The 15,340-nt window shown below is 35.8% G+C and overlaps 1 protein-coding gene across 1 annotated transcript; it reads left to right on the forward strand.

Moving 5' to 3' along the window:
• Window positions 1-1,178: 1,178 nt before the first annotated feature.
• On the forward strand, window positions 1,179-4,971 carry LOC147077493 (uncharacterized). Its single transcript, XM_085941616.1, has 3 exons — window positions 1,179-1,396; window positions 1,675-1,821; window positions 3,587-4,971. Exons 1-3 carry the CDS (start codon window positions 1,205-1,207, stop codon window positions 3,791-3,793), a joined length of 546 nt encoding a protein of 181 aa, XP_085797742.1. The 5' UTR covers window positions 1,179-1,204; the 3' UTR covers window positions 3,794-4,971.
• Window positions 4,972-15,340: the final 10,369 nt, after the last annotated feature.

Consider the following 15,340-nt stretch of genomic DNA (forward strand, 5'->3'; position numbering starts at 1 on the left):
GCCCATCTGCATTTTTTCTATTTTCAAGTTTTGTTAACAGACGTTGTTAAATACAATATTAATCATCAACGCGGCAAAAGAACATATCTGTCAGTGCAATACAAACAAAATGACACCGGTTTTTTGAGCCAGGCACACGGACATTGGGCGTGATTTGCACTATACACGGATAGACAAGGCAGAGTCAAAAGTCATAGCCTTTTGACAATGTCTTGTTCATTATACTTACTACCTACTTGAGCCTTGACTGAATGGGTAGACAATAAAGTGTCCCTACTTGATTGTATTAATTGATTTATTATAGGTATAGGTTAAAAATAACAGTGTATGTATTGATATATCCCGGGTCCTGTGGCTAGCTCAGGATGTAGGTAGAACCCGCGATTCACAAAAATTAAATGTCTTTCTTCGTTGAACACGTGGCTTTATATTTCAACGGTTATTTTCGCAAAGAAACTTATTTTTAAAAGTTCCTATCCAAATTAATCTTTTATTGTTACGTTCCTAATGTTATGTAATTATACCGCTTATATTCTAATTATTGATTATCTGAATTCGTTTTATTGTTAAGTTTTTAGCGCGGGAATTCGCGAACTCAATACCACGTCCTCCCGCGACTATGTACTACCCATTTTTTCTATTGTACTCTTTTTACATTGAGCAGTGACGTCATCTTTTCTTTTTACATACCTACTCCTGAATATTAAGTTTCTTTGGCTTTCGTTTATTTTATTCGGCACAATCACATTCTTCCCTGACATAGGTACTATTATTATAATTAGATAAACAATAATTCTTACGTGCTATGTACATGTTGAATATTTTTACAGTTAATCTAGGAATTTTGAACGTACGTACGCCCATTGTTGACAAGGAGGTCAGGTGACATGGTTACACCTAATAATTACGTAGGTAATTACGACTATCGGGAGAGTCTCAATAGTCATGGATGTAACAGTATACCTACCTACGCTGTTAGTGTGTATTTGCCATTAGTGAATACGTGTAGTGCTTGAAAATATCGAAAGGCAAAACCCGAGTGGTAAAAAACTACTACTCAAATAGAATAGTACAAAACTTAAATCTTATAAAACACAGTTTATTGTTTAATCGCTTCCATGGTATAGACTATTCAGTATTTCGGCCATACATAATAAATAATTACGTATTGCGGCAACACTTCTCTTAAATTAATGTACCTCGAATGGATCCTGCTTGTCACGTTCTTCCTGACATATTTACCATTAAAATGGACGTAAAGCGAGAATGTGATGAAGAACAGTCTGCTACAGAAGGCAAACCTTTGTTTGATACGCAGACTAGCCTCCCAATCAACCCGGAAGCTCGCACTCATATAAAGCAGGAGAATGCCGACGTTTCAAGTGGCAATATCGAGGTTAGTTTTGGGAAACTGATTTCTTTTACAATTACTCTGTATTGTGACTAACAACGATTAATATATTATTATAATATGCTGCTTTTTTATAAACTCCGTAGAGACATACAATGATATTAAACGTTGATTTAAAAAATAACTCGATTATACATTTTGACAGCTACCTACGATACATTTGTGATTTAGGTTAGGGCAGGTTATCTTCTAATTCATTTTGACTATAATTAGTCATTCAAGTGAAAGTGGTTTTACTGTGTTAACCATAATGTTTCTTTCAGTATCTATTAGCGGACCTCTCTATTATAAAACCTGAGACGGATGATCAACTATCCGTCAACAAGCGCGAGATTATTGAAGATGTAATAGACCCATTATGTGATGTTGAAGATCCTCAACCGGGTTCAGATTACAGGCCAATACATCAGGTTCGTTCAATTGTATAATGTGTTATTTTTCTTCCCTTGGTGCAGTCTTATATCGAAGGTTGGAATTAGCAATACATGTTTTAATCTTTGAGCCGTTTCACACGCGACACCATTGTCTCGAGACGCTGCATGAATGGGCGCGTTTAGACGGAGAAACAAGTATGTCACGTTCTTATATATTATGTAGAGAAACGATCATGCGGTGTCCAATCCGTTGACATCTTCCTAATTGATGAGGGTGACGTGTTTAGATGTATTAAAAATAATAAGAATACCCGCTCTTAGGGATCGCATATCTCCCAAGATTTTTTTAAAGGGCTCTATTGACTTTGTCAAGGGCCACTTTCATATATATTTTACCTGACAATGGAGACGGGTATCTTTCCGGAAGCATGGAAGATGTCGAAGGTTACTCCAATTCATAAGAGTAGTACGGAGTCATCAGTGGAAAACTATATGCCGGTAGCCATTCTCTATGCACCAGCAAAAGTTCTTGAGATAATCATGCACAGCATGATTTTTCCGAGGATTGACTCATTTCATTGCCGACTCAAGTATTAATCTATAGATGGCGCTGGTCATTTATAATGAATGAGCAGCATGGATTTGGAGCAGGCCGTTAAACGATTTCTCGCGTTATTCGGGAGTTATTTTAAGAATCGTCAACAATACGTATCGTACACCCGCTATCAGTCACAGACATGACATTTAAAACATTTTCTGGTGTGCCTCAGGGCTGAAAGTTGGGGCCATTACTGTTCACGTTTTTTATAAATGACATAGTATTGGTAATTAAAAATGCTATGTTTATGTTGTTTGCTGATGACTCGAAACTATTCATGAAAGTTGTAATGCAAGGATTTACTGCTGACAGTACATATTACCGGGGCCATAAAAATACAATCCACGTGTACACACGTATTTTTGTGCAAGTTGCAAGATTGCTTGCATGAATCAAAAAAGTTCGCTTCTGAATTTTCACGTGACAGATGGGATTTGTTCAATATCCGCACAACAACCTACACCGCGCAAACTCATTTTGAGGTTAACCGATTTTCACGACCTGTCAAAAGGTACCTACCTTAAAATGACAACATGGCGTCTCGCTTATTATTTACGACAGTCAGCAATCTTACGTGTGAACAGTAAAGTTATTGTCGCTAAATAAAAGCACAATAGATCTGTACATTTTCAATGTTTCCTATTAGTTCTTGGTTGTTCCCTCATGGTAAAGGATGGTGACCACCTTGGAATGTTATCATCTTTTAAGCGATCAAGAATTCCCACTCCTCTCAATCCTCTGCTTCTATCAGGACAGAGTGAAGGCTGCTCTCAGCCAGCTCTTCCTCTGCTTCACCTGCCTTGGAGGCTACCCAAAACTACCAGTCTCTCCAAAGTATCTGCTCCGCGCCGAACAATTTGTCAAAAAACTGTAGAATTCGTTTCAGACATAAATTGTCGAGAGACGTTCTTTTATAAATTACTAGCTGACCCGGCAAACGTTGTTCTGCCATATAAATTATTTCTAGTGAATATTTTGGTTGTTAAATAAAAAATAACAAATGTGTCGTAAGTGTGGGGAGATGGGATCTATGACAGAAAAAGGAATGGAGCGCTGTAGATGATGACCGCCGACAAAAACAAAAAAACACCAACCATTCATTTTCTCAATTCAAAATGAGTAATGATGTTCATAATGAATGAATTACCTGTGATAGGATCTTGTTGTTTAATGTTTATGCAATAACCGTCTTGTCCCTTCTAGAAAATTAGCGGATATTGGAGAGCGTCGTATGAACGGTGTGTCTCAGCGATGAACTCCAGATTATTGTTTCTTCTTCGAATCACGATTTCTCGCGTCGATGTGCCGTCGCCAACCATGATTCCAGCAATATCGTCAACAACAGGCGCATTGAATCGTCGCACGTGCTCTTCACCTCTTGTTTTATCAGGATTGATGACAATAGCGTGATTGTCACTTTGCAATTCGTGCATGTGTGCTTTGAAGAATTTCAATAATTTATTGTGCTCATTCAATAGGGCGTCCAGTTTGCCGACGATGCGCTTGGCATTAGGCGAATTGAGGTTATTGTAGCCGCAACGTGCATCCACACGATTGATGTCCTCACCGCCCATGAAGTAGATTTGTAAAAATGTATGTGGTTCGTTTGGCGTTTGGCAGCAATGAGCCTACTTTGTGGTATACGTGGCCTTTGATTTTGAACGTAGAATGGAATTGTTGACCATTTGCCTCAGTATTGTGAACTATTTCCGTTGCTCCGAACGAAGTCATTTGGAAGTATGAATTGAAAGTGCGAATGGACTTCACGAACAGGTTTGAATCTGAAACCGTGCCGATGAGCAAGACATTTAATGGTTCTGGTGGTATCTCAATTTCTGGTAGTTGCACTTTTCCTGATGCGCAACACATCCCGGCTGACTCATGTTTGAATTTGAGCGCATGACAATGGGGACATTCTTTGTCCATAGCACCGCATCAATCAGCACATTCGGATGAGCGGAATATTCAATATCTGGCTCGTACTCGAATGCGAGACGAAGGAACGAAGCGGATGTAAATTCTCGATGTACTTGTTGGCGTTGTAGGTCATTTGCTCTGCATGTGTTAACTACGAACCGGCGCGCTTGGCTCCGTTCCAATTGTCGTTGTTAATTTCGTTCAGATCGTGCCACTTGTGATTGAGATGCACGCAATTGCGACATGCTCACACGCACGTTTTTGTTATCTTGTTGGATTTATTCATCTGTTCTTTCTGCTCTTCTATTTCGTATGTTTGTTGCTTTATTCGTTCGACGGCCCAAATGGCCCCCCTTGCGTCTTGCTGGCATTGTGCACTGTAATACACGCACACAAAAATAGATAAATTAAAATAAATCGTACAAAATTTTGCACGTACTGCGTTATGATATGCCGAATAAAATGTCAAAATTACGTGACGCTTCTCTTGAATTCTTCTCGGACGTAGCGCCATCTGTCATTCAACAACATAAATAATTTCGTTCTGTTTGAAATACGAACGACGGTTAAATTTGTTCATACAAAAATAATAAAATCGCGATTAAAAAATCGGAGGGTTGGGGAGGAAGGTGAAAATTTGAGGTTATAGGTATTTTTTGATGCAAAATATTAAAAAAAATACAAAAAGAAATTTTCAAAAAAATAAAAGAAAATTTTTTCTGGATAGAGATACCCTAATCACCTAGCGGTATGAAATATACTTGTTGACCTATTCTCATACCTAACAAATATACATTTAAAAAAATCATAAAAATCGGTCTAGCCATTTCGGAGGAGTGCGACCACAAACACCGTGACACGAGATTTTTATATATATAGAGATTAACATTTTATATATAATATATGGAACATACATTACACTTTTGAGAAAATATAATATATAACAAACTGAAGAGATCTTTTTTTGGAAAAAAAATACTTAATTAAAGTAATTAAGTCATTGGACGCTAAAGACGCCCTGGTTCGTAACAATTAGGCGGCCTATCGATAGTAATTAACGTGCATTTTAAATTACCTTTAAATTTAAATTTAAAAAACCCACTTTCATTTAAAATACAAAAGCCGATTGGCAATAGTACTTGTATTTGGAAAGCTCTTATTATTAACCGCGATATTATGGCTTAGTTTAGGCAAGGTTAAATGGAATTTTAAATATTAATTTAATGAAAAACAAATAAGTATGCCTGATAATGTTTAGTGTGCACTATTTATGTCGGATCTTAACAGCCTACTTTCACCTAGATAGTAACGATTTAATATGTACTTACTGACAACATATATGAAACGTTGTTTATTTCAGTTCGCTGCGACGGGTTTCACTGGTATCAAAGCTGAGACTGACATAAAGCGTGAATTCACTGAAGATAAAATGCCACTATTTTCTGATGAAGATCCTCAACCCGGATGTTCACATTCAGATTACACACCAGGACATGGGGTATATTCAATTTTATATATTGTAACATTTGCTTCTCTATTCGCCGATTTTTATCGAAGGTTAACGTTTAAAATTTTAATAATTCTCCGTACTATTCCTAGCCAGTCGTATTGAAAAAAGTAATTAAAGTAATCAATACCTACCTACTTTGATTTAAAATACAAAAGCCGATTGTCTATGGTAACTGAATTTGGAAAGCGCTCCAGAGAGTATTATAAGGGCCATTAGTTAAAGTCTCAACTCCTTAATTATTATGATAGGTTAATTAATACTGGGTAATTATTGAGTTTTGAAGAAAACACTTTTTTAGGCCATATTAACTAATTGTATTGCTGCAGGTATGTATTCATTAAATAATTAGGAGAACACAAATTATCACTTACATAGTAGAGGTGATCAGTATACATATTAAATATATCGATGACCCAATCACATTTTTTTTATAATTTTCAAATAATGTCTTTATTGATTTTTTAAAGTAAAGTTGTTATAAAACGCAAACTGTGAAAATCATTTTCCGAATAAATATATATGTACTTATCATAAAATTGTACTGCTTTTCATCACTTGTAAATATTCGGTCAAATTAAAAACATTAATTTCTTGTGCTTGTCTTTGTAAAGGATTTTTGTCATACCGCGATAGAGATGAGGTTTATATATACATATACAATATACTATTGTATCGTGTAAAACAGACTTTTCACACAAAGACACAGCGTTTATACACCTACTATATGCGCACGAAAGTACGTGTGCTTCTGCGAAGGTCTGTTTTTAAGTTGATTAGCTATAATACTTGAACTACTACTAGTAACAACTTGCTGTTTTGCTCAGATCATTATTTAAATATCAGATGTGCTCAACCGGTAAACTTTATTTATTCTAAAAATATTTATGCTTTAACATTTTATATGTGTGAATTATATAAACCGAGTCATTCCATATCGAGAGTGTCGCTCTTTGGATAACTGCCGTTCCTATGCGACGCTTAGTATGCGTGTCCTCACGAATTCACAAGTATGGTATATTAAAATATTGTTTAAACTGTTGATCGAAGTCGCTCGATGAAATTTGAATATACATTCTCTCAATTTGAATATTGTTTGTGACATTGGTTTCGCCTTTCGGAATCTTCCGACACTATGCACACTCTCCAATAACTCAGTGACACAGAAATTACTTGTTTCTACCCGAAGCTTACAATGTTTTTATCGAACAGGGTGCAAAATTTCCTCATGGTATGTACGTTATTCTGGTTATCTTAAATTATTTTATCAAGAAATATTAGAAATAAACACAGTAAAGTGAAACTATTTTATTCAGATCAATCTAAAATTTTGCATTCGAAACTATAATTGATTTATACATATTACTAAGAGTAGTACCACAATTGTATCATAGTCTGTTTTGTGCATTTTCCTTTGATGTTACATGTATGTGAATTTTTTTTAAAACTATTTACGGATCGTTCCGTAACATTGTTTGTATTTAATATCTATGTCGGTACTATTACCATTTCTTAATGTCATTTTCATTCTCACTATACGTATAATAGCTGAAGATGCTGAAAGGCAAAAGAATAAAAAATAACTCAAATGGAACAGTTTAAAATCTAATTGAGAATAATATTGACATCGAATATTTTTTTTTTCTAGGTTTCTACTAAAGTTTTTTTCACAAAGCATCACGATATAGATAGGTGTCAACAATCCTCGCCTGATGGAATCAAATATAGAATCATACAGTATTCAGAAGTGACGATAGATGAACAAAACAACAAAGGAGAAATCTCAGAACCAGAGACTCCGAAGGAACTTCGACTTATTCTGAGAAGAGTAGTACATTTCTCACGTTATTTGATTTGCAGCTTTTGTAACGCAGTTTTTGGATGCGGAAGTGCTCTAAAAAATCACAAAGTAATTCACACGGACGTAATTGATGATCAACATCAAGAAAATATATTCTCGCAACTAAATCATTTCAAAGCACATAAAATGACACACACAGGTGAAAAACCTCATAAATGCAAGTTTTGCTCATATAGATGCTCGCGACTTAGTCATCTTAAAAACCATGACATGACACACACAGTGAAAAATCTCATACATGCAAGGTATGCCCATTTAGATGCTCGCGACTTAGTAATCTTAAAAACCATGAAATGACACACACAGGTGAAAAACCTCATAAATGCAAGTTATGCTCATATAGATGCTCGCGACTTAGTAATCTTAAAAATCATGAATTGACACACACAGGTAAAAAACCTCATAAATGCAAGGTATGCCCATATAGATGCTCGCAACTTAGTAGTCTTCAAAACCATGAAATGACACACACAGGTGAAAAACCTCATAAATGCAAGTTATGCCCATATAGATGCTCGCAACTTAGTAGTCTTAAAAGACATGAAATGACACACACAGGTGAAAAACCTCATAAATGCAAGTTTTGCTCATATAGATGCTCGCGACTTAGTCATCTTAAAAACCATGACATGACACACACAGTGAAAAATCTCATACATGCAAGGTATGCCCATTTAGATGCTCGCGACTTAGTAATCTTAAAAACCATGAAATGACACACACAGGTGAAAAACCTCATAAATGCAAGTTATGCTCATATAGATGCTCGCGACTTAGTAATCTTAAAAATCATGAATTGACACACACAGGTAAAAAACCTCATAAATGCAAGGTATGCCCATATAGATGCTCGCAACTTGCAAATCTTAAAAGACATGAAATGACACACACAGGTGAAAAACCTCATAAATGCAAGGTTTGCCCATATAGATGCTCGCAACTTAGTAGTCTTCAAAACCATGAAATGACACACAGGTGAAAAACGACATAAACGATAGGTGTGCACGTATAGATGCTCACGACTTACTAGTCTTAAAAACCATAAAATGACACACAGGTGAAAAACCTTAAATATAACGTATGCTCATATAGATGTTCGCAACTGAGTTATCTTAAAAGACATGAAGTGACACATACTTAAATTTCCAAAATAAATTCGTCTTATTTGCGTTGTATACTTGTACGCGGCGGACTACTGAATTTGACAATCGAATACCGGCGAATTATAAAGCTTGATTTGGTGATTTAAACTAGTAAAAATAATGGTGGTGTATAGTAGTTTTCGGATAATCAATCGGCAGATTACTGAGAGTTTACTGTATTGTGAATGATTCTGATATCATTCAACTCGGACCATTCATTTATTCTAACTTAATTCAGCTCTGCTCACCAAGTTGTTTTACTGCAGATTGAACTCTCCTTAGCAGGGTCGTCTCTACCTTAAAGGTTCGTAGGGACATACCTACATCGTTATCATGTGTTATGTATAAGATTTTGTAATTGTGATTTTCGATAATAATAAAACCTTGTTAAAATTAATAATCTTCTTCACCTGAACAATCCAAAACAGAAGGTTTTGTAACAGAATTACCAAATTTTCTAGAAGAAGGTATTTTCTTATACCGTGGATGAAACTCACTGGGTAAAGCACCGTTCATATAACATAATATAATACAGCAGTGACGCCCCTTTACAAAATGCGCGTCCTTGGGCAGCGCCAAATTTAAGTATCTTTAATCATCCTTTAATGAATAAAATATCTTAGAAATTTGTGATATACAAACATTAATAACAAAATATAGGTACTACTTAATCTAATTTAAATGCCATCTCTACTTCAATAGACAATATTGTGCGTCCACGGTTTCAGATACATTTAAAATACACCTGACAACTTCCAAAACTCACGAGTGACTGTCAAAAATATTTGGATGAATTTTGAATTAGGTGATTAGGTATGTACCTACCTATAATTCGAAAATTTGCACGTGTTATTAATGGTCATCAATGACGTAACCTCCGAAGACAACGGAAGTAAACTAGATATCGCGAACCCGACAAAAAATACACTCCTGTTAAAGCTTGTATGTTATTTTATACCTACGTTTTGTTTCCAAGCACTAAGCTGTTTTTTATTTAAATGGAAAGATATTTTCGTTATTACTAAATTTATGTACCTACTTCTACATAAACCTAATGATTCTCCTCGATTTGCCGCCCTTTAAGTAACTGCACGCTCCAAGCGATGCTCAATCTCCACAACCGACCCCCCCCCCCCTAACAAACACAACAATAATTGTTAATTTCAGTGATTTTATATTATAATAATAACACTAGCGATAATTTTTGAAGTAAATAGTATGACCAAACGAAACCCCTAGCACGAAAACGTTTCAAATTCCAAATCAGTTATCTAACCACAAATTTAAAAACATCATTAGAATATCCCTGACAAAAGTTTACCAGCCCTGCAGTACAAACGGAATGTTTCAAACATTTTTGTTACGAACGCATTTTTACACGACGTTCCTTTTAAGTGCACACTGCAGGTACCTGCATCCGACCTTGAGCACGGCGGACGGATGAAAGTCCCATTAGTCGGCCGAATAGCTTCCCCTCATCCCGCACCCCGATGTGATGCATCTCCCGCCCACTTACCAACAGGCTCATTGAAAAGAATTCAGTTTGCAATTCATCCCTAAAGAAACCGGACGCGGAGGATTCGTTTTTCGATTTACGCGTCGCTCCTGCGGGATTGTCAAATCAATCGGACGATATGTTAGCCTACATTAATATCAGTGAATCCCTTTACTTTATCGTGTTATTAATAATTCCTATAACCAACTTAAAGCTAACCGCGGACCCGACAAAGTTCTTCAGTGTAAATCCCGGTAATGTGCCAAAAAAAAAAAAAAAAAAATTAACCCACACCGTCAGTGCCGAATAAATTAAAAGTAGTACAACAATGGTTACGTAATAATAATGTGTCTTCTCTGTTGTAACCTACAATGTAAATATAATGATCATTTTTCCCTTAAGTTTGATTATCTAATCTAAATAATACTACCAATGTTTGTATAATTTAAAAAAATAAATCTAGCTCTGCGCGGCGCTTTGAATCAAAAATGTGAGTTATCAATGTAACATAATGTGGCTACCCCGATGTCTCTCTCAACCCACCAAAATACCAGGACCTGAACAGGATCTTCACACGTGAGTTCATTGTCTTCCCTCGGTATTAGTAGGTACATACTAATACCTCAAGGAACTCACTGCCGTATGATGAGTGAAGTCCTGGTACTGGTGATGAGGGAGACATCTGTGTAGGTTTTGATGTCACATAATATTAGGCAGAAAGTATAATATTGTAACACAGATATTTGGTTGTATAGCGGTCCGCGCGGACGCGTTTATTCATTGAGAAACATTGGGCATTTACAAATGGGAGATGGACATTGATTCAGTATAACTAAGATAATTGCGATTAATATAGGCCGCGTTTTTGCGCTAAAAAGTCTTTGTCTCGAATTATAGAGGTCGGTTATTTAAGGGCACGTGATAATTTATTGGTTTACACAGCACTGTCACTGAAAGGTTGATTAACCTTTGGTCATGATACTGGGTTGCACTTAATCGGGGTAACACTTTTATTAGGCTTGGGTGATAATATTTGTTTGACGATTGCGTCACCCCCGAGGGGTGACGCGTAACTCCCAAAAAAAAGATCGCACGCGTCTTACCACACGAGGGGTAAATTATTGCTGACTGTCTTACTTTATTAAAAATGCATCCCTTCTCGCAGGGGACGAAAAATGTAGGCGCGGAGCAGGGAGTGGGCTTAACAAACTCCAAGCGTTCCTCCGCCTTCAAAAGTCCCGTTAGGTTAAGTTCGGGCTGCTTCTTGGGTTTGCTCGACCGGCGACTAACCGGTAGGTACGCTCTGTACCTGGGGCTCGACCTTCCTAAAGATTGCTTTCGCAATATTGTTTGTGAAGCAGAGCTGGTAAAATTTCTATTTATTATTTAGATTTTACGGGACGGTAGTCGTTGTTTTGTGTAAGGTTTCTGATATGGGATTGGAGACGTCTCTTCGCGAGGGGTTGTATTTGGTATCAATAACTACTTAAATAAAAAAAATATTGAATAAAGAAACAAAGTATGTATTCGTTCATAAAATATCTTAAATACCTACTAAACTTGCATAACGTTTTTTAGATTTATATTAAATCTAAGTATATAATTTGTATGTTGGGTTGTTTTTGTATGAAAAATAAACATTTATAAAAAATGTGTTTCTTTTCACCCTGATATCAATACTTTGGCATGCGATAGAACGTGATCCCACTCGGCGTAAAATTTCACTTGCGTGCTCACGTTAGTCGCACTTGACCTTCGCCTTCCGAGAAATAAGTCGAAGAATTATGCAATTAATGCATTAACAAAACTAAAATCTGGCAAAGGAAACTTTCTTTTACAATATTTTTGTGTAAAGACTGCGGGGGATGAAAACATGTGTGCGGACACATTTTGGTAGGTGTGTGCACGCACAAGCGCACACTTTGCAGGTAACATTGCCCGTTAGGTATTTCAGTTCCATTATTTCTGAGCTCCCTGGCAGAGCCCCGTTCATATTACATAATATAATACAATACATAGACAGCTACTTATGTGATCCGTGTCGCCCGTCTGCGCTTAGTTTGGCGTCTATTGGTACTTTTTTAAACACTAAGTAGGTATTCCTAAACCCATATGACACGTGGATGCACTATTGATTTACGAACTTAAGGCTATACATCAGCTGAGGCATGGTCTAAAAAGATCGTGACTAGGCGATGCGCAGAGTGTGCAAATGGCGCGAGCCGAACGAAATATAATTTGTAATAAAAATTCAACAAGCGTCATTTTAATGTTATGTTTAATGGACATGCGGAACGTTTTTTAGTCATCTTTACACGATTTAAGAATATATTTTTCCGAAGCCATCACAAAACAAATTGACGTGCTCACACCTCACTGTCAGTCTCCGATTGGCGAGTATTGCGAAATTTCGTTACGCATACTGTTCAAAATTATTTGCCGTTTCACTGATGTACGGTCTTAGCGTATATTCACATAGGTATGCTTTTGGAATTTTTACTTCATCAGTCTTTTGCGCTGTCTATCTCCAATAATGGACAACTAATTATAGTAAGCATTATTATTCCAGGACACTCATTTACAACAATTCCCAATAACGACATGTTGACATTTTTAATATACCTTTTTATCAATACGAGAATTCTCAATCTTCCGATGCCATTTCTAAATAATTCAATCAAATCATCTGTTGAGAAAATGTCGTTGTTTCCCAATGTTAGGAAATGTATGTTGTGGAGTCTAATTAGATATTTTAGACTAACATTTGTAAATTTAACGCAATTTTCAATATGTAGAAACGCAATATTATGACATTCCGATATATATTTCATCATATTCCTCTCCGCCATCAAACCGTAAAATATTCAACAAGTCTCTTTGTTTGAATAATAATTTTACTATGTTTTCCTGTGACAGATTTCTTAATGTATTTTAATGATCAAATGCTGAAGACTGTGACGAGTAAGGAGTCCTTCAAAATTTCTGTTACTCAAACCAAAATTAACGTACAGTAGGTACCAAAGTTTTCAATAAAGCATGACATAAAAAATCCATATTAAACTTTCGCGAGGGGCACTTGGAATTTTCACCATATATACTAAGAGACTCCAAATATTGAAGACGGCGTATGTGTTTAACCATTTTTACATTAAATTCGCAATGAGGCATCATCAACACACTTATATTGGGACATTTGCCACATATATATCCTAATTGTTTTGCTTTTTTAAGATTTCTTATGTCAACGACTCTTATGCAATTAAACATTTCTTCATATTTATTGATTGAAGTTGAGAATGATACGTCGTCTGTAGAATCCACGAAAACTTTTTTCAGATTCCATATGTGATGACTGCTTGATATGTCTTTCCAGAGCTTGCAAACCTTTCTTAATTCAATAATAGAATCAATAGGAAGTTGTGTGAAGATTTCAGTTAGCATCTCCAATGGTAACTCGTTAATATGCATTGTATTGATGTTGTCTGATGGTGACTGATGTCTGATTATCTGGATATTGTCACGAGCAATTTAAATATTAAAATGGCGAAGAATTTCTGAGAAATCTGTAACAACACAAACAGAAGGTATACAATATAGGTACGTCATGATGTAGTTTAGTTAATAATTCGACAGCCTAAACTGAACGAATGGTTTAATAACATGACGGATGAAGGCCCGAACAAAAACGACATTAATTAGTGAGTAAGCATTCGGCACGCTTCTTTCTTCGCTCGGTATGCTGGTTGCTGGTCATCGTCTGTTATTTGAGACTTGGGAGTGAACAAAGAAACTCCTTAGAACGATCGAAAACGGCGATTTTTATTAAACTTATACTTTTACTATTTATTACATTTTTTTTTATCAATTTTTCGGAACGCGAGATGTAAATTTATGATATTGTACCTACGTCTGTGTTGTAATATAGAAGTATTTTAAAACGCTTTACGGGTTAAATTATAAATTGTTATGGAACATAATTAATATACACAGCGACAGATATTTTCAAAGATGATAGGTAATATATTTTGAGCGTATGTTACGTTTATAAATGTTAAGGCAAAAAACATTATTCAAACTAATTGCTTATTTATAAACTAATTATAACAAACCAATTGAGCTTTTGAAATTGTATTGATTTAGTGTACCTATTCATCAGTAGATATATTGGGTTATTTTTTTTATTTCCCGTAAATATATCTGACAAGCGTGGTTACTCAACAGCCTACCTCTTTCCAAAAGTCACCCTTCGCTACTGGGTCCCAGAGTACCAGAGTAAACAGATGGATGAAATGATTGACCGTTCTATAATAAATTATTATAGTACAATACCATAATTTTGAATCCGCGAAAAATATGGGTTACGTCCGACAAACCTATCTAAAGATTGGTCAAAAATAAAACTACGAACTACCATATGGACGCCATTTTGAAAACGTCATTCGAATATCAGATTCTGTCCAGTTGCGAGTCTTGATTGTGTAGTTTTCGACAGTGGCTACTTATACACTACAGTGGCGAAGGCTCGATAGTAGGCGATTATTTAAAGCCTACCTTCTAAGAAAAGTGGATCTTCAAGTAAGTTCTTAAATAATTTAATTTAAAATAAATAAATACACTGAAAAATTCAAACCAATTGAGAGTCATCTATCGGCAGAATTTAGAAGTTTTATTTTATTTAGTAAGGTTTAAAACCATAACTAGCGCCGTCTGGATTCAACTATATTATGAATTAATTAGATCCTTTTTCCAGATCTGTTTCCAGACCGGTCACTGTCAACACTGATAACAGACGATGACCAGCAACCAGCATACCGAAGCGAAGAAAGAGAATGGAGAATGCACCTTCTTCGCTCTGATGGAAGATGGCAATAACTATATGGGTTACAATGATGAATCTCATATTAATATAGTTTCCTTGTGCGAACTGGTGCTACTTATTATGAATGGGATAGTGTGATAAAAACGATTAACACCAAAGAAGTTTCCGATGTTCTTTATTAATATGTACCTGTATACAATATAATACATATTGTCA

The sequence above is a fragment of the Rhyacophila brunnea genome, unplaced genomic scaffold, assembly GCF_057557595.1.
Source record: "Rhyacophila brunnea isolate RB1 unplaced genomic scaffold, BYU_Rbru_1.0 scaffold_13, whole genome shotgun sequence".
Lineage (NCBI taxonomy): Eukaryota > Metazoa > Arthropoda > Insecta > Trichoptera > Rhyacophilidae > Rhyacophila > Rhyacophila brunnea.